This window comes from Oncorhynchus kisutch, linkage group LG24 (assembly GCF_002021735.2).
Source record: "Oncorhynchus kisutch isolate 150728-3 linkage group LG24, Okis_V2, whole genome shotgun sequence".
NCBI lineage: Eukaryota > Metazoa > Chordata > Actinopteri > Salmoniformes > Salmonidae > Oncorhynchus > Oncorhynchus kisutch.
In genome coordinates this window covers 25908306-25930227 of record NC_034197.2, presented here as the reverse complement: position 1 = coordinate 25930227, position 21922 = coordinate 25908306, and the positions used below count along the sequence as shown (strand labels likewise).

The 21922-nt window shown below is 40.9% G+C and overlaps 1 protein-coding gene across 1 annotated transcript in view; it reads right to left on the bottom strand.

Annotated features, from left to right (window-relative positions):
• The window catches only part of LOC109869525 (cadherin-4), a 187390-nt gene that overhangs the window by 107474 nt on the left and 57994 nt on the right, over positions 1-21922 (bottom strand). Inside the window, exon 3 of the mRNA XM_031804093.1 lies at positions 17154-17309. Coding sequence (XP_031659953.1) covers positions 17154-17309 — 156 coding nt within the window. The remainder of the gene's footprint in view (positions 1-17153; positions 17310-21922) is intronic.

Here is a 21922-nt window from a genome sequence, read left to right as displayed (position 1 = left end):
CTGTAAAATAAAAGACAGTGGTAGAGAGCAACATGGGTGGGGCCTGCAGGTAGGCTGTAAAAGAAAAGACAGTGGTATAGAGCAACATGGGTGGGGCCTGCAGGTAGGCTGTAAAATAAAAGACAGTGGTAGAGAGCAACATGGGTGGGGCCTGCAGGTAGGCTGTAAAAGAAAAGACAGTGGTATAGAACAACACGGGTGGGGCCTGCAGGTAGGCTGTAAATGAAAAGACAGTGGTATAGAACAACATGGGTGGGGCCTGCAGGTAGGCTGTAAATGAAAAGACAGTGGTATAGAGCAACATGGGTGGGGCCTGCAGGTAGGCTGTAAATGAAAAGACAGTGGTAGAGAGCAACATGGGTGGGGCCTGCAGGTAGGCTGTAAATGAAAAGACAGTGGTATAGAACAACATGGGTGGGGCATGCAGGTAGGCTGTAAAAGGACTAACTGTTCTCAGCAGTTCTTCTGGAGAAAGATCAACATATTTGCCTTCTCTGGCAGAAGTCGGGACCTCTCCTGGCTTATTGTGTTCCCTGCAGTCAAAAATACCCTCTGACTCGGGGTGGAGGAGGCTTGAGCACAAAGGTAGCTTGTTGTGAGGAGGGGCAGAGTAGCTCTCTTCTCCCACCACCACATCACAGGATCTTCAGCCATGGGGATGGGAGGCAGGCCTTTGTAGAGCTCAACCTCTAGGTGAACACGCTCGCTGAGGGTGAGGGACAAGGTGTCGTGTTGGATCGTCAACCTCAACTCCCTGTCGTCCTCTGAGAACAGCTCCTCCAAGGCACTCCCTGTTTTGTTCAATGGAGGGACTGTCTCCTCCATTTCCTCTCCTTCTCTCTCAGACTCCTCCTGTTGCTGGTGCTCTGTGTCTGTCTGCTCCGGCTCCTCTGACAGCCCTGGTGTTGCTCCTGTCACATTGGCCTCAACAGTTGCCTTCCTCAGCCTGTTCCAGGCAGCGTCACTCACCGGCCTCCCTTTAAATCTGGGGTCCATTGCTGTGGCCTCATGCAGGAAGGCTTGAATGTCCTCATCCTGATAGCGCTTGGAGAGGTTCCCCCACACCTTTTCTTTGATGGTTGCCACAAATGTTCTATCTTCATGCTTCACAGTGAAGTGCTCTTCCAGTTTTTGGAGGATGGGCAAGATCTGTCCACAGGTGGCATTCTTTTCACATGACACACACAGTATGGATGTATAGAGGATTCTCATGAACTGGACAAACTCCTCAGCCTTATGGAAGTCCTCGTCCTTCAGATGGTCCAGGTAGTCCTCGGTCATTGCTTTTCGCAGTCTTGGGTCCAAGGCTGCTGCTTGGATCACTGGATACCGCTCCATGAATCTCTCTATCATTAGACAGATGAATGAGTGAGTGTTGCAGAAGGCCCGAACCAACAACAAAAAACAACATACATTTAATTACCGCACACTTGAACATTTAATGAAATTGTTAAATGTGGGAATTTCTAAATAATACTTTAATAGATTAAACTGTATTCTTACCAAGGAGCTTCTGGTTTTCCTGTTTTGGACATGGAGGATCTCTTGAACCACACGACCAGCTCTGATTCGGGCTGCCCATTTATCAACGGAAGTAATTTTGTAGATTTTCTGCGCTGCCAGATTCAATGAATACGCAAAGCATCCTACAGTGCCTTGCGAAAGTATTCGGCCCCCTTGAACTTTGCGACCTTTTGCCACATTTCAGGCTTCAAACATAAAGATATAAAACTGTATTTTTTTGTGAAGAATCAACAACAAGTGGGACACAATCATGAAGTGGAACGACATTTATTGGATATTTCAAACTTTTTTAACATATCAAAAACTGAAAAATTGGGCGTGCAAAATTATTCAGCCCCTTTACTTTCAGTGCAGCAAACTCTCTCCAGAAGTTCAGTGAGGATCTCTGAATGATCCAATGTTGACCTAAATGACTAATGATGATAAATACAATCCACCTGTGTGTAATCAAGTCTCCGTATAAATGCACCTGCACTGTGATAGTCTCAGAGGTCCGTTAAAAGCGCAGAGAGCATCATGAAGAACAAGGAACACACCAGGCAGGTCCGAGATACTGTTGTGAAGAAGTTTAAAGCCGGATTTGGATACAAAAAGATTTCCCAAGCTTTAAACATCCCAAGGAGCACTGTGCAAGCGATAATATTGAAATGGAAGGAGTATCAGACCACTGCAAATCTACCAAGACCTGGCCGTCCCTCTAAACTTTCAGCTCATACAAGGAGAAGACTGATCAGAGATGCAGCCAAGAGGCCCATGATCACTCTGGATGAACTGCAGAGATCTACAGCTGAGGTGGGAGACTCTGTCCATAGGACAACAATCAGTCGTATATTGCACAAATCTGGCCTTTATGGAAGAGTGGCAAGTAGAAAGACATTTCTTAAAGATATCCATAAAAAGTGTCGTTTAAAGTTTGCCACAAGCCACCTGGGAGACACACCAAACATGTGGAAGAAGGTGCTCTGGTCAGATGAAACCAAAATTGAACTTTTTGGCAACAATGCAAAACGTTATGTTTGGCGTAAAAGCAACACAGCTCATCACCCTGACCACACCATCCCCACTGTCAGACATGGTGGTGGCAGCATCATGGTTTGGGCCTGCTTTTCTTCAGCAGGGACAGGGAAGATGGTTAAAATTGATGGGAAGATGGATGGAGCCAAATACAGGACCATTCTGGAAGAAAACCTGATGGAGTCTGCAAAAGACCTGAGACTGGGACGGAGATTTGTCTTCCAACAAGACAATCATCCAAAACATAAAGCAAAATCTACAATGGAATGGTTCAAAAATAAACATATCCAGGTGTTAGAATGGCCAAGTCAAAGTCCAGACCTGAATCCAATCGAGAATCTGTGGAAAGAACTGAAAACTGCTGTTCACAAATGCTCTCCATCCAACCTCACTGAGCTCGAACTGTTTTGCAAGGAGGAATGGGAAAAAATGTCAGTCTCTCGATGTGCAAAACTGATAGAGACATACCCCAAGCGACTTACTGCTTTAATCGCAGCAAAAGGTGGCGCTACAAAGTATTAACTTAAGGGGGCTGAATAATTTTGCACGCCCAATTTTTCAGTTTTTGATTTGTTAAAAAAGTTTGAAATATCCCATAAATGTCGTTCCACTTCAAGATTGTGTCCCACTTGTTGTTGATTCTTCACAAAAAAATACAGTTTTATATCTTCATGTTTGAAGCCTGAAATGTGGCAAAAGGTCGCAAAGTTCAAGGGGGCCGAATACTTTCGCAAGGCACTGTATTTTTAGGATGTGTAGACTCTTGATGGCAACATCCATATTTCCAGCATTATCAACAGTCACAGCTAAAATCTTGCTCGGCTCTAACTCAAACTCTTCCAGAATGTCTGAGATCTCCTCTACCACTACTTCGCCAGTTTGCGATTTGTACACTGCCCTGGTGTGGAGGACATTCTGTTTTACACTGCCCTGGCTTGTGTATTGCACTGTAACAGTGAAATAATGGTCCTGACAGAGGCTGGTCCACTCGCCTGATGATGATGGCCAACTTTGGCACGTCCTTCAGCTCACTGATCACAATGAGTGCCTTGCTCATCTCCCTACAGTAAAACAAAGATTGTTTTCCTGTGTTGAATTATCATTATTGAATTATTGTGTTGTTATGTTTTTTATTATGGAGTGATGGGACTAACAGACAACCCTTTTATACTACTATATCCTAAAATCCTAAACTAAACTCAATATATACTGGTAGGACTGATCACCGACAATGAACGAGAGAGCCAATAGAGAGTAGGTCAAAGACCTGGCCGGGTGGTGCCAGAATAACAACCTGTCCCTCAACGTAACCAAGACTAAGGAGATGATTGTGGACTACAGGAAAAGGAGGACTGAGCATGCCCCCATTTTCATCAACGGGGCTGTTGTGGAGCAGGTTGAGAGCTTCAAGTTCCTTGGTGTCCACATCACCAACAAACTAGAATGGTCCAAACACACCAAGACAGTCGTGAAGAGGGCACGACAAAGCCTATTCCCCCACAAGAGACTGAAAAGATTTGTCATGGGTCCTCAGATCCTCAAAAGGTTCTACAGCTGCAACATCGAGAGCATCCTGACTGGTTGCATCACTGCCTGGTACGGAAACTGCTCGGCCTCCGACTGCAAGGCACTACAGAGGGTAGCCCAGTATGAACTAACCTGCCTGCCATCCAGGACCTCTATACCAGGCGAGGTCAGAGGAAGGCCCTAAAAATTGTCAAAGAGCCCAGCCACCCCAGTCATAGACTGTTCTCTCTACTACCGCATGGCAAGCGGTACCAGAGTGCCAAGTCTAGGACCAAAAGGCTTATCAACAGTTTGTACCCCCAAGCCATAAGACTCCTGAACAGGTAATCAAATGGCTGCCCGGACTATTTGCATTGTGTGCCCCTCCAAACCGCTCTTTTACGCTGCTGCTACTCTCTGTTTATCATATATGCATAGTCACTTTAACCATACCTACATGTACATACTACCTCAATCAGCCCGACTAACCAGTGCCTGTATATAGCCTTTATACTGTTATAGCCTCGCTACTGTTATTTTTCACAGTTTTTTTTACTGTTGTTTTTTATTTCTTTACTTATCTATTGTTCACCAAATATCTTTTTTTAAACTTAAAAATTGCACTGTTGGTTAGAGCCTGTAAGTAAGCATTTCACTGTAAGGTCTACTACACCTTTTGAATTCGGCGCACATGACAAATAAACGTTGATTTGATACTGACAGACTGTTACCTAAAACCCTTGGACTCCACTGTTGCAAAGGAGTGTAGGCCTTTCACTATGAACTCATTAACACTCTCCTCAGTCATCCTCCCACTAGCTGCCAGAGTGAAGGGGCTTTTGGCTTATCTTTGGCTTGGACCAGCGGTATTAGGGAGAGGAGTGGGTTGGTTCATTGTAGCTGCAACTTTAACAAAAAAGTTGCAAAATCTTTAAATGGGTGATTGAATTTATGAACACACCCACAGCTAAACAATCAGCTGGCTAATGGTTACTTTGATCATGAACGCATGTTCGCATCATTTAGCTAACACCATGTGTGGTCTCTAGGTTGCTAGCATACATACCTAACATAGATCGGATAATGAGAGATGAACTATGAGCTAGGCAGTTAAAAACTCTACATTTCTCTGCCTGTACATGATGCAATTTCGATAGATGTTTGGACCGACTGCTCTTGATTCCACCATTACAAGCACAAGTCTTGTTGCACATGTGGCAACGAGCATTGTCAGCATCGACTCTGGTGAAGTGGAACCACACTTTTGAACGTTTAGCTCCCCCCGCCATCGTCACGAATTAAGAGCAGGGTCTTTCTGGTGTGTGTGTGTGTGCTGTAGTGTGTGAGAGACAGGCTCCACGCGAGAGAGATCTCTTCTGGATTGGGAATATTGAAAATGCCTCATAGACGAATGTCTTCATCTTATTGCAACTGTCGTGACTTTGGTATCATTAAAGTGAAGACTGTTATTTTATCAAATCAATTCTCTGTAATTATTATTACGTGATTAAACTAATCATGTAAATGTAATTAACTAGGAAATCGGGGCACCAAGGAAAATCATCAGATTACAAAGTTATAATTTTCCGAATATAACTCTTCAGATATTTTAATATCCGATCAATTAAGTCTTCTAATTAATGAATTATTCTTCACCTCATGTTAGTCTCATTCCAAACGTCATAAATTGTTGGTTATCTGCACGAACCCAGCCTTTACTATGAATCATCCATACACCAATTATCTTAATTATTTATTTACTAACTAACTAAATAATCACAGAAATGCATAAACAAACAAACAGTGGATATGGTTACAAGAAAAGGATAGGGGGGGTTCCCTAGTGGGCTAAGCCGATATGACGGCTTGGTGGACAAAGGGAAGTGGGTGTGGACTGAGAAGGGCGGGAAAGACAACATTTCGGCAGATAATTTTAGAAAGAGAAGGTCCAGATTGTCTAGCCCGGCTGATTTGTAGGGTTCCAGATTTTGCAGCTCTTTCAGAACATCAGCTATCTGGATTTGGGTGAAGGAGAAGTGGGGTAGGTTTGGGCGAGTTGCTGTTACGTCATTTCACAAATAGTTTCCTCTTTACTAATTCATTTTTATACAATATCTAGACGCAAACCTCATAAAGGAAGCACCTATGTAAACAGAGTTATGGTATTGTGACTGTATTGTCTTTCATGAGGTCACAAACATGAAACAAAACAGACCGGGTCGTAGCTGGCTTCCCCACCGACCATTTACACATTCTCCAAAACATGGATATTGTTCAGTTCTCAAGTTCTGTGACGTAGAAGGAGTTCCTTTGTTCTACTGTGAAACTCTCTCTCTATATATATACTGCATGGCCAGGAGGAGAGAGTCTCCTCCAGGCATTTACGACCTCAGATAAGAGAACCTGGGTGTAGGAGGAGGAGGAGGAGGAGGAGGAGAGAGAGAGAGAGAGAGAGAGAGAGAGAGAGAGAGAGAGAGAGAGAGAGAGAGAGAGAGAGAGGGATGCCATGATCTATACCCAGAAAGGGCCATGATAAAATGTGCAAGATAACATTTATGTAGCAATAATAAATAGGACATTAATTTTCTTAATTTCTCCAGTACCGAAAGCAGAACCGATAACGTCAGAGCATATCGATACTACGGTCTTTCATAATTTAGCCCCGGAGCCCGTTTAATACCGGGTTTCGGTACCCATCCCTATTTGGAACTCTGTCTTATTGGTCTACTAACTAATTTGCCTCATAGTGATGTCACCATGGAAGGCCAAAACTCCATCCCACCTAAACAGCATGAAATATCAGGCAGTTTTTCAGTTCTTACACTAAAAGGGCATTATCATCCTTTTACAATTTTAAAGTATTATTTCATCCTCATAGTGCGGAAATATATATAAAACACATGTAAATCACATTGTTAACTGCCTAGGGCCTTTAAAGGACACAAGAACCCTGAACCCTTTTCTAAAGTATTTTTCTCTTGGATGCACTGACTGGATGTCCTGATTTGATTTGAAGCATGCTTGTTTTGGAGTTACGGAAGATCTGGCCTCCCAACTTTTCTAGTGTCGTTGTTAAATCCATGTTATGAAATCAGAAACACACATAGTAACAGTGTAATTACACTGTAACAAGTATTGTAATTAACTGTAATAATAGTTACACTTTAATAACAACATGTAACTGGTGGTATTTACAGTCTGTAATTACAGGGGTGTAACAACGAATGCTTGTTACCATGCTTGTTACAAATGTTAAAGTTTCCAATAGCATCCCAACGCACCATATTTCAGCCTGCACAAGCCTCGTGATAAGTGTGAGCCAATTAAAAACGACCACCTCATTGACACAACTCTGCAATAAAGATATGGAGTATGATGACAGGCCCAATGGCAAAGATTCATAATTTAACTGTGCATTTGACAATGGGTCTATTACTTTAACAATTACATTTTTTACACATAAACAGCTATAGTTCAAATTGTGAGATAGTTTGTGCTAGCCAAATTCTAAGCCTATTAAAGCTGCAATATGTACTGTAACTTTTTGGGTGACCCTACCAAATTCACATAGAAATGTCAAATCAAATCAAATCAAATTGTATTAGTCACATGCTTCTACACCTGCATTGCTTGCTGTTTGGGGTTTTAGGCTGGGTTTCTGTACAGCACTTTGAGATATCAGCTGATGTACGAAGGGCTATATAAATACATTTGATTTGATATGATTTGACATGCGCCAAATACAAGGGGAAATGCTTCCTTACGAGCACTACCCTCTGTAGAGCCTTGCGTTCGGAGGCCGAGCAGTTACCGTAAAAATGTATGTTATAGAGCTGTCATTCTCATAGAAAGCAAGTCTAACTATCTAGTTACCATCTACAGAATAGATTTTCCATGCAATCTGTTGAGTTTTTTGGGATAAGTTAGTACTCTAGCTAGCTAGTTTTCTAACCTTGAGTATCTAACTAGCTACCTAAAGCTGGCAAATATGCTATGGTGCTACTCACTAGCTAACGTTAGCTGTGCTCAATGGTCATATCTTCCCTGAACCTTGTTCTCAGGGTATCTGTACCCTAAGGGTATTACGTGAGACACCTAGCATGTTAAAGTTAACTAGCTAGCTAGCTACTTGTGTCAACACAAGCATTATTGTTGATAGCTGGATAACACAACAACTAACTAGGGCTAGCTAGTTATACAGTGCATTCAGAAAGTATTCAGACCCTTTTCCCACATTTTATTTATCAATCTACACACAATAGCCTGTAATGACAGAGTGAAAACAAGTTTGTAGAAATGTTGGCAAATATATATTATATATATATATATATATTTTATATATATATATTTTTTAAATACCTTATTTCCATAAGTATTTAGACCTTTGCTATAAGATTTGTAATTGAGGTCAGCTGCATCCTTTTATCCATTTAACTGTGTAACACCTTGTAACACCTTGTAACGTACTTGTGCAGATATTACATGTACTCTGTGATGTTCTAGTGTGTTTATTTTCTCACTTGGATGGTGCTTCTGGAAGCTTTAAAAGAAGGTCAGGATGGATAACTACTATATAAGTACACATTAATTACAAGTAAGTACCCTTCAAGTTACACCTCATTTTGACTACCTACATTCTGTGTAGCACCTAGTAATTACATTGTACTTATGCAGATATTACATGTACTCTGTGGTGTACCTATGGGTTTTCCTCTCACTTGGTGGGCAAGGAGGTTCAGGTTGTCATAATGGGTAACATACACATTAATTATACATTTTTGGGATGACACCCATATGGTAGATCCCAGTCAGTGAGGTTGACCTATATCTGATCTGTTATTGTAAACTCAACCAAGTTAACCCATATGGTAAACTTTTTTGGGGCAAGTGCTAGCAACAACAATGAGTGGAGTTTTTGAAGAAAGCGCTTTCACGGGTAGGTAATTAAAGCCAATTGAGCCGCCAACCTTTGTAATCCTGGACACGCAGCACATCTGTCCACAAGACATTACAACCTCGTGACAGCTATTACTGAATCAGATGCAGCTAAGAAGAAACTAAATTTGTAACAAGCATGGTAATGAGCATTTCTCGTTACACCTCTGTAATTACAGACTGCAGTTACCACTAGTTACATGTTGTTATTACAGTGTAACTATGAGTTATTACAATTAACTACAATACATGTTAGTGTAATTAACCTGTATAAGAACCCCTTAAAATTAAGTGTTACCATACACCTTAATACCCAATGTCGGACAGGATTGGGATAATGGATTACATGTAATCTTTTACATGTAAGGGATTATAAAAAACTGTCAACTGTAATCCGTCACATTACCAGCTAAAATAATGTAATCAGATTACAGATACTTTTGAAAAACTAGATGATTACTTCAAGGATTACTTTAAAATTCAGAAAGGATGTTTGCGAAAGAAAATCTTGACAATTCTCTGTTTTCTTAATGACATTCAAATCAGCATTGAAAAAAGGCGCAAGTTTAAATTTGTTCCATCTGAGTGAGTCTGACCACAAGTCAAAGACACTATGATGATACACCAATGTGTTTGATGGATCACGGGAAAAGAGCAAGAATAGGCTTTTGTAGGCTACAGTCTAAGCTATGTCTTCCAGTGGTGCGACTGCTGTCGGCATCCAAAAATACCCCATTTGAAAAAACACTTGGAGGTAAGGATGACAGTAGTGGTGTAGTCTACGGCGATACGGATATCACTTATTATTGATATCTACATAGCGCATTCATGTGAATCACACTGCTGCTCTCTCATTTATCAATTTGCTCCTTATGGATTGTGGTTGTTGTGGATGGCTGTTAACAAATTTGAACCCAATAATGGTTCAATTCAAGATGTGTAAGCTGCCTATCAATCATTGTTTTTGAAACCAGTGGACAGCCAGTGAAAAAATCGCTCTTGCAACAGCTGGATAGTGCAGATCCAAGCCAATGGAATGAAATTGGGTCTTTTATTGCTCAAACTAATTCATTCTGATAAAAAATAATAATCCATAGGCCTAATGGACACAGTATAGAGAGTGAGAGTAGAGTTTTCATAGAAAAGAAAGGAATTTCTTCCACCTCACAGAACTTGAGGTCCGAACAACATTTATGTTCTGGAGAAGGTATAAAAGATAGGTGAAGAATCCAGCTACGAACTGGTCCTTTTGGTACAATTTTGTGAAACTCATGGAAGACAATACGGCCACATTACCATAACACTGTTTATATAATAGCCTCAGATATGAGATGACATCTAATTGTTGTACAAGATGAATGAGTGAGGAGGATACTGTTTGTAAAATTGTGTAATGTGATTTTGGACTGTTTAATGAAGGAAACTCCAATTCCCTTTTGAGTATAACTAAATCAGAGGACCGCCCATGAGCATAGTTAGGATCTGGCGTCATGAGAAAGCTTTTTTTGCTCTCACGAATAAAAACCCCACTTTGAGAATTTCTCAACAGACCATGTTGCTCTCAATTACGAGAGGACAAAGGTTGCAGACCAGCTTACCTCGATAACGAGAGGGCCAAGTTTTGAGACCAGACTGCTGAATCTTTTAACCATCCCACGTGGTTAAACTCTTAGACTATCGATGCCGACAGAACAAGAACAAATCTTTTATATTAATTACTAGTCTGCAGCTAGGAATTCGGTTTCATTGAACGTGAAGACCGACAACCGCCAACACATCTATTCTATAACGACATGAATGAATGTCACTCTGAACTATCCATTCTAACCACGACATAGAGAGAGAGAGAGAGAGAGAGAACGGACACTTTCCAACAGAAACAAACTTTTCAACAGAGATCCCGACGACACACTGAGCGTAAATATATATTTTGATTGCAATTGTTCCCGAATGAGTGAGCGTTCATGTGCAAAGGATTAGCATTTCAATTGTTATAATTATTAACTCTGTAGTGACTTCTCAGCTGACTCCCACTCCCCTTTTGTCTAACAAGCCGCCATGCCGGGTTTAGCCCACTAGGGCACATTCCCCTATAATTTCTTGTAACCATATTTACTTTGTTTGTTTGTGTGTGCACTTCTGTGATTGTTTAGTTAGTTAACTTCTTGCGACTAGCAATCCCGTATCCGGGAGCGTAATCATAGCCTCAAGCTCATTACCATAACGCAAATTTTCCTATTCATGAAAATCGCAAATGAAATGAAATAAATATATATTATAGGAAGCTTGTGGAAGGCTACCCGAAACGTTTGACCCAAGTTAATCAATTTAAAGGCAATGCTACCAAATACTAATTGAGTGTATGTAAACTTCTGACCCAATGGGAATGTGATGAAAGAAATAAAAGCTGAAATAATCATTCTTTCTACTATTATTCTGACATTTCACATTCTTTAAATAAAGTGGTGTTCCTAATTGACCTAAAACAGGGAATTGTTACTTGGATTAAATGTCAGGAATTGTGAAAAACTGAGTTTAAATGTATTTGGCTAAGGTGTATGTAAACTTCCGACATCAACTGTAAATCCAAAAATGGATGTAGCAACGACAAATTGCTCCTGTCATGACTGGCCTTTGAGGATCAGGTTACAGTGGATGAGCTCTACAGAGATATTTCTCTCCCACAGAGGGGGAGAGGGTTGAAGGTGAGAGTTTTATGGCACCTAGTTTGGGTGTCTGGAATGTCTTTGTGCCTTGTGAAGAGTTTACAGACCAAAACTAAAACATCAAATAAATGGACTTGGGGACAATATATTTCATAATCAGAATGGGTGGGAATAATGATGTTATTAAAGGTTAAATGAGGACATTTTAATGAAAACATTGTAACTTGAAGAGTTTTCATAATGTGTATATGATGTTTACATACTTTACGTAGTATAGAAAATATGCAAATTAAACAATATAATACTGTGTTTTTGTGATGATAAAACTGTGATTTTAGTTGTCTAAACGAGATCATAATACATTTCATAAAATCTATTATGATCTCATTTAGACAACTAAAATCCCAGTCTTATCATCACAAAAACACAGTATTATCGTCTTTAATTTGGATATTTTCTATACCTTGCCTCGTAACTAGTTACGCCCCAGGGAACACAGAGAGTGTGTCATGAAGACGGAAACGCCCCCTTTTGACCCGAGGTTATAAAGCATGTGAGTTAAGAATTAACATACTAGACTAGGTCTACGATTAGTCACGACCCCGAAACGCAGCACAAGGTTGAAGAAGACAAAGGAGCCTCTTAGCAATCAATGCTATGGTTGAGTAGCTGTCCTAAATACTATATCTAAGAAGGCGAATTCAAGCAAGACCACTCTGTTATTCTCTTCAAGTCATTGTTTGTCTACACTGCTCTTGTTCCCACGCTGGGGTCATCTACACGGATGATTAGCCATCCTGAGAAGTCCACTATTACAGAACGAGTGCAAGGAAACAGACAACTAAGAGAAAGGACATTGTGACATCTTGTGGACATTCAGAGTTTTACACCTGAGGAGGAAAAGACCAGGCCATCCGATGATATCCAATGGAGATATCCATCAGAGACACCCAACAGAGACCTTCAACATGTAAATACATGCATTACACTTCTTACCCATAAGAGTGGCAGTTCGGGGCTAGGTAATAGGGCTAAACTAAGCATAGTTTACAAATGTATCCAAGTGTTGCTTTTCTCTCTTGCTCTCTCTCTTTCTTTAAATCTCCATCTTATGGAACACATGTCATATTGTGTTGGTCCGCTAGGGACCTGTTGTCATTGTATTAAGTTCCAATCAATAACCTATACTGTGTGTATGTGTATCTTATGTTATCATTTAGCTTGTTAGTAAATAAATAATAAACTCAATTTGTGTGGTACGGAATGATTAGTGAAACCCGGGTTTGTGCATATGTAAAGGATTATGTGATGTTCAGAATGAGACTGATATGAGGAAATTATTGATTACTATGATATCGAGATTCTGGTATATTCTTGAGTTAATTCGGGAAATGGTAACTCATTAAACAAACTTTTCAATCAATCTATCAAATGTATTTGTAAAGCCCTTTTTACATCAGCCAATGTCACAAAGTGCTATACAGAAACCCAGCCCAAAAAAAAAAAACAGCAAGCAATGCAAATGTAGAAGCACAGTGGCTAGGAAAAACTCCCTAAAGGCAGGAACCTTGGGAGAAACCTAGAGAGGAACCTGGTTGAGGGGTGGCCAGTGTTACCCCAGGTTACTAATGAGTTAATTGTTACAATTAAACATAGTTAATTATTCAATAAATAGCATGTAATCTCATTAATGATAGTCACGTCACGACACCCCTTCAAGTAAATTAAAAGTAAATTCATGTCGTTATAGAATAGATGTTTTGGCGGTTGTCGGTCTTCACGTTCAATGAAACCGAATTCCTAGCTGCAGACTAGTAATTAATATAAAAGATTACATGAACACTCTACTCTCTCTCTCTATACTGTGGCCATGAGGAGATAATCTCCTCCAGGAATTTACCACCTCTCTCTGACCACAGCAACCTGGGTGTAGGAGACAGATAGAGGGGGATGGGGAATGGGGCTTGCTGTACCCAAAGAGGGCAGGGTCATGACAGTACATTAGAGTGTCTAGTTTGAGAAACAGACGTCTCACAAGTCTTCAATTGGCAGCTTCATTAAATAGTACCCGCAAAACACCAATCTCAACGTCAACAGTGAAGACGCAACTCCGGGATGCTGGCCTTCTATTCAGAGTCGCAAAGAAAAAGCCAAATCTCAGACTGGCAAATTAAAAAAGAAGATTAAGATGGGCAAAAGAACACAAATACTGGATATAATATTGGAAAAAAGTGTTATGGACAGACGAATCTAAGTTTGAGGTGTTTGGATCACAAAGAAGAACATTTGTGAGACACAGAAAAAAATGAAAAGATGCTGGAGGCGTGCTTGACGTCATATGTCAAGCATGGTGGAGGCAATGTGATGGTCTGGGGGTGCTTTGGTGGTGGTAAAATCATTATTTATAACCTTGTCAATGTCTTGACTATATTTTCTATTCATTTTCCAACTAATTTCATGTAGTATGTTTTCATGGAAAACAAGGACATTTCTAAGTGACCCCAAACTTTTGAATGGTAGTGTACATGTACAGTGGGGCAAAAAAGTATTTAGTCAGCCACCAATTGTGCAAGTGCTCCCACTTAAAAATATGAGAGAGGCCTGTAATTTTCATCATAGGTACAATCAAGAAAATCAAGACCAAAGAGCTGTCAAAGGACACCAGAAACAAAATTGTAGACCTGCACCAGGCTGGGAAGACTGAATCTGCAATAGGTAAGCAGGGGACCTAGTGAATGACCTGCAGAGAGCTGGGACCAAAGTAACAAAGCCTACCATCAGTAACACACTACGCCGCCAGGGACTCAAATCCTGCAGTGCCAGACGTGTCCCCCTGCTTAAGCCAGTACATGTCCAGGCCTGTCTGAAGTTTGCTAGAGAGCATTTGGATGATCCAGAAGAAGATTGGGAGAATGTCATGTGGTCAGATGAAACCAAAATATAACTTTGTGGTAAAAACTAAACTCGTCGTGTTTGGAGGACAAAGAATGCTGAGTTGCATCCAAAGAACACCATACCTACTGTGAAGCATGGGGGTGGAAACATCATGCTTTGGGGCTGTTTTTCTGCTAAAGGGACCAGGACGACTGATCCGTGTAAAGGAAAGAACGAATGGGGCCATGTATCGTGAGAGTTTGAGTGAAAACCTCCTTCCATCAGCAAGGGCATTGAAGATGAAACGTGGCTGGGTCTTTCAGCATGACAATGATCCCAAACCCACCGCCCGGGCAACGAAGGAGTGGCTTCGTAAGAAGCATTTCAAGGTCCTGGAGTGGCCTAGCCAGTCTCCAGATCTCAACCCCATAGAACATCTTTGGAGGGAGTTGAAAGTCCGTGTTGCCCAGCAACAGCCCCAAAACGTCACTGCTCTAGAGGATATCTGCATGGAGGAATGGGCCAAAATACCAGTAACAGTGTGTGAAAACCATGTGAAGACATACAGAAAACATTTGACCTCTGTCATTGCTAACAAAGGGTATATAACAAAGTATTGAGATAAACTTTTGTTATTGACCAAATACTTATTTGCCACCATAATTTGCAAATAAATTCATTAAAAATCCTACAATGTGATTTTCTGGATTTTTTTCTCATTTTGTCTGTCTTAGTTGAAGTGTACCTATGATGAAAATTACAGGCCTCTCTCATCTTTTTAAGTGGGAGAACTTGCACAATTGGTGGCTGACGAAATACCTTTTTGCCCCACTGTATATATAAAATATAATCTTGTTTCATTCATATGTTTGTAAACATTGTAAATATAAACAAACACTAAATAGCCTCATAACATGGTTAAAACAATACTTTTTATATCATGGATGGTATGCTTTTTCCAAAACAGAAGCAGGGCAACCATTTTGTCATTGTTTCATCTGTGGAATTGCAATTTAAACAGCTGCATATTATCAAGATATCATTGTGTCACCAACAAAAAGGTAAACAATAGGCCTATAGCAAATGCAGTAAATGCCATTCATTTTTCAAATGTAAATAGCCCTTTTCAGTAGTGCTCAAAGCATGCCATTCCATGAGCTCAGTGTTTCTTTTTCAACTCAAATCAATGAGCCCACTCAGTCCTCCATGACAACAAAATCATGAACAACAGAGTAGGGCTGGCTAATAAGTCCTTCGTTTTGGGGTCATGCTCAGGTAAAACAATTTGGCTAATCTATACTTCAATATTTCCAAGTCCTATTCTTGAAGATCAAGGGGTATAACATGTTTTGGAATGACTGGAATTCTTTGGTTTTTAATGTTATTATATAATTTAATCATATTATTATATGTAGTAGAAAGCGATGGGTTAGAAGAAGCCTACATTACCAATAAAGTAAAATTGAACATCCATATATGGCCAGCTATGTAAACTTTAACATGGATTTATCCTGCAATAGACGTCGGTTGTCTTCTTCTGGTGCCTCCGTAGGGGAAAGTAATCTAAAAGTAACGGAATGTAATCAGATTACATTACTGAGTTTGTGTAATCCAAAAGTTACATTACTGATTACAATTTTGGACAGGTACCTAGTAACTGTAATGGATTACATTTAGGAAGTGACCCACCCAACCCTGATGTCGGATGACAAAGCTGACAACAATGTCGCTTTGAGGAAGTATTCTCCCCCTTCAAGGATATTAAAGTTGTAAGATAAATGAAAGATAACTTTTACCACAAATATTTTTTCTTCAATAAAAAAAGCAGGATGGTAGTTTCATAGCTTCAGTTATTTTAGTCTTCTTTACATAGAGTACAGCTTATATAGCTTCTGAGTCAGAAGTTATGACTGTGTGGCTACATTTGGTTCTTTACCAAAATTTGACAGAGACACATCCAGCCTGGGCTTTAATCCAAGAACACGTCACCAAGCCTGGGCCTTTCTTAACAAATCACCATCGATCCTGCATCCTCCTGGGCATACATCTGCCCAGCTCAGCCTCTCAATGGAAAGCTGGGCCTCTGAGTTCAACAAATAAACAAAGACATGTCAAACAGAGGGAGAGATGTGAGGAGCAGGGAGAGAGAGAATGCGAGAGATGCAATTGTGGAGAGAAAGCAACAAGCATAATTCCTACAGTAGCTACATCAAAGTGGTATATTAATGATAATAATTAGTTGGTGTTAGCACGGAGCTTATGGGCAAAATCCCACATGGGCCACATACTGAAGATGTGTGTGTAGGTTGCATGGGAAAATTAAGTCTGCTAAGCATATTATTAACTTTACAGCACCTGAGGTGGACACTACTCTGGTAATACTGCACTGTGTATGTGTGTGTGTGTGTGTGCGTGCGGCACGCGTGCGTGCGTGTGTGTGTGTGATCCACAGTGGTTGAGTCATTTTCATGGTCTGTATGAGCGTTTGTACTTGTTAAATGTCATGTGGCTGTAGCCACCACTCCTCACCCTTCACTCTCTCAATCAATAGTCCACCTGGACAAACGGCCAGCCTGTCACCAACTCATTACAGAGCTGTGCATGTGTAGTTCTGTGTGTGTGTGTGTTACTCACGTGGTAAGATGATCTCCTCTCTCTGTCCAGCGGCTTGGTGACGAACATCTTGCCGGCGACAGGGTCGATACTGAACACCTCATTGGGTGGCTGGTCCGCTCCCACCCCTGTGATGCTGTATCGGATGGAGATGTTCCGGTCCTGGTCCGAACGGATCTGCAACAAGACACAGAATGTCCGTTTTTACTCTGTGGTTTACTACTGTTTCTGAAATGGATTTCATCTTTCATAACACATTCAATCATTGAGTAATATGGGAGATTGGACAGATCTGTTTGTTCCCTAGTGGTAGATGCTGATGATGCATACAACAATAATATCACACATTGATGGTACACACATAATCCAGCGTTTTCCACAATAGTAGCCAGCCAGAAACCCCAGGACAAAATGTTTTGCCGAAGGTGCCCTATTTTGGTGGCCTCTGGTACATTCTAATGCCTTTATTCCAACCCAAAATACACAGCAACATTATTGAATACTTTATCGAATTTACCTCCCAGATTGGAATATGTGTTGTGGCATTGTTTAGAAAGACATGACTTTTCAATTTAAATGACTGAAAATGTATGAATTCAGTGTATTGTTTGTTGTTTTGGATATCGTTTAGGTCTAGGCCTATATGTTCAGTACTATTTTGTAATTAAGAGAACATGAAACTTTTAAAAAATTTAACCTGTCTCTTTTCAGATTAAAGTCCTATTTACAATTTACAAAGATATGAATTAACCACAATGATGTTTGTTCTTCAAATCATGTATTTATTCAAACAGAATAATGAAGTAAGTAGCCAACATCATCTTCAAAAATAAATAAAAGGTTATATCTTAAGTATTATATCTTTCAGATTTTACATAGCCTAGATTAATAAAGAATTATCATTAGGTAGGGCTCTATGAAATCTGTTTTATGATTTGTCTGATCCCCCCCCCCCCCCCCCCACACACACACACACACAAACACAAATTCCATTTTCTCTATTTTATTTTTCACGGTGTCAGTTTTTCCAAAAAAAATCTGGTTTTTGCTCTAGAAAAACACAATTGGATGTTTGAAGTCCACAACAATGCTTAAACGACATCAGGAGACCACTTCTGAGGACTGGGAAAAATCTGAGAAATGTAGATTTTTGGTTGAAGTTACCCTTTAATTCAAGCATGCACTTAGCAAGAAGCTGTTGTTTAGCAATGTTTTTGTAGCTCACGTGTGACGGTAGAGTTTGCAAAACAAATACCCACTGGATTGATGAAAACAATCATGATATCATTCTGCCAGGTCAGCATAGGCTACTTTGTAGTTAACATTTACTTGAGACGGTTTTTGGGAAAGCCTTTCCATCTACCAGAAGACTGTTTTTATTAGCATCATCACTAACGGCTACACAAAGTGCAGCACACACAAACAGACAGGGACTTTCTCATTGCCTCTTCAGAATGTTGCAGAAAATATGAATCACTGATGCATTCTGTTCACTTCCTTTCCCTATCATCGCTCGCTTTGTGACTGACAGGCGCAAATTCTATCAATAGATTGCTAAAAGATGCATATCGTTCCTTCTAGCAGGACAGGGCTCGACGGACTACCGAATAAAAATACATCAAAAATAAAATAGCCTAGTTAATATGAAGTGGAAAAAGTATCAGGCTGAAAATGAGTCTGTAACCGATGACCGGCGCTAATGGAAAACACTGCATAATCTCCTCCATGCCACTTCATCCATTGGTATGATCGGTAAGGTGTTTATTCCAGGACTAGATCATCATATAGAAGCTGGGAGACCAATGATACTGTGGGCCAGAGCCAGGGGACAATCATCACATATTATATATTCATCATAAATGGACATATACGTGCGCACACACACACACACACACACACACACACACACACACACACACACACACACACACACACACACACACACACACACACACACACACACACACACACACACACACACACACACACACACACACACACACATCCATCATAGCTCGGCAGTCACAGCTATAGCAGTAGATTTTATTAGTGCTATAGAATGGTGCACAACCATTCTATAGTATGGTATTTCAAGTATTTCAAACAGGAAATTCACTATTTCTCTTTCTTTCAAGGGATGGAAAAATTAATCAACATGCATTTGGCAAAGATAATTTTTCTTCTGGTTGACAATTGGAGATGTAAACAGCTCTTACAGGGACTGTGCTTAGAACACTGTCACAACATGAGCAAAAAAAGACAAATAAGAACATTTAAATGTGATCTTGTAAACACCATAACTAGGAAAGTGACAGCAAACAAATGAATAATAAACCGTTTCAGAGAAAAACAAAGATTAACCTAAGGAGAGAACAGCTGGAGATGTATTACACACGACTGTACAAACACACATGCACACAAACACATATTCACAGCTTTCAAGAGCAGAAGAGCTATTAAGTACATTAAGTACACTGCACAGAGTGTGATTTGGGCTGAAGTGCAGAGCAATTGGGCTTCATTTGTAGGGGTCTTTCCTTTAGCTCCCAAATAAGGTCCTAGTCAGCCCTCCAACCTCCTTCCATTAGAGGAAAGGGTGCTAGTGCTGCTATTTCAGCATGCCTCAATAACACACAAACACACACACGCGCGCGCACACACAGTTCTCCTATCCACCACCTCGTCTCCAATCAGTGATTTTTCCAGGAGAAAGCCATGAGTGCTCCTAAAGAGAAAGAGTCCCCCCAAAGTTGTCTCCATCTTTCAGCACTCATGGTACCAATTTGGCAGTCCTTTTGACACACCAGGGAGAGAATGGCCTGAGACTAACAAGGACCAGGGAAGGACTAGGACATATTATATCAGACAGGTGTCATCCAGACTACTCCTAACACCACTATAACAACCTGCCATCATCGTCCTCATCCTCTTCTCCTTGCACTCTCCACTGTCAATACGCTGTAATAATACCATTTCCCACATCACGCCAGTCTTTTCATATGCCAAACACACACACACACACACACACACACACACACACACACACACACACACACACACACACACACACACACACACACACACACACACACACACACACACACACACACACACACACTGAGATAGCTAATTTCCCTGATTCTTCCATTGTGAGGGAATAAATCAAATGAGTCAGCTAAAGCGTGGTACATTTAATCACCATATAATCTCCAGCCACACCATCCACAGCTTTATGGCCTGCAGCCAGCAGTAGGGATAGCTAACACACACACACACACGCACACACACACAGACACACACAGACACAGACACAGACACACACACCCACATACACCCACATACACACACATGCACACGCATGCATGCACGCACGCACACACACACACACACACAGGGAATGGGAGAGATGAGATGGAGAGAATGTAAAATTACTAAAGATAAAATGTGAAAAGTGAGTCACACATGTTCTCCTTCTGAAAGATCAGAGGAGCTGTCAGAGGATCAGAGGACAGAGTACTAACGCAGTTTGGAAGAGCTGCTGGTGTGTGTGTGTGTGTGTGTGTCTGCAAGGCCTTACGTTAGGAGCAGTGAAGTACTTGAAAGCTGACAGCTAAGATAATTAACAAGTTGTTTTTAAGCATTGGCTACTAGTACTTCAAAGATGTACCATCCTCAAAACAACAACAACAGCAAACAGAGGAGAGAGAGAGAGATAAGTGTAACAAGCAGCTGGGTTGAACTCTCCCCATCCTACTATTCTCTGCTCATTTATTTGAGGCATCAAGTCGGGGCTTGAGGATCGAAACCACACCGACTTCTTACGTTGCTTCCAGTCCTACAAGGCACATGGAGCGATTACACACTCCACTGCCAAACTACCTCCCCCTCTCCTTCTCGGTCTCACTCTCTCTTTCTCTCTGTTTCAGGGAGTTACTATGGGGACAGAAACCATGCATGAAAAATGAAATGACTTCAATCTGTTGGACTTGGCAGCGGCGCATAAATCCTTCCCAGTTAGGAAGTCATAGCACTTCTTAATTTATTCCCAGTTCTTCCCGCCCCCTGATTTCCCACCAGCTTTCAATTCCTCCTGCTTGGGGGAGAATCAGCCGCATGCTTGTCTCCCCAGTCTTTCCATCCCACCATGTTCACACAACATCAATGTAACAATAAGGGACACTGCCCAAAAAATCCTAGTCATTTGATTCCAATGTTTGTTTGTGTGTGTCTGTGTGTGTATAGGTGTGTGTTTATGTGTATGCCTGTGTCACTGTGGGTGTGTGAAATGTGTGTACACAGTCACAGCCCTCTGCTGGGTAATGAATGATAAAGGGGTACATTTTGAAGGGCGCTAATAAATGTGAACAGTTGTTCTCTCTCTCTCTTTCACTGTCTTATTCTCTCTCCCCTTCTTATAGACAAAGGGTTGTGTGTGTGTGCATGCATGTGTGTGTATGTATGTGTGTGTGCGAGAACACGTGAGACAGTGGAATGTCTCTCGTCAGAGAGCAGACACTGGTTAAATGACCTATTTGTCGACAGATCAAAGCAAACCTCATTACTGGCAACTTAAGGATATCTTATCAGTGAGCTAAGCTCCCCCTTTTGCCTGGCAAAACTGAATCAATTGACAAATTATCGTGCCACTGGCTCTCCGGGGAAAACCAGGGAGAGGAAAGGAGAGGAGGAGGGGAATAAAAGAGAGGAGGAATATGATAGAGGAGTGATGCTCTATGTATTGCTGCCCCCGGGGTGCAGTGAGGAAGATGGAAATCAGCTCCTAAATATCT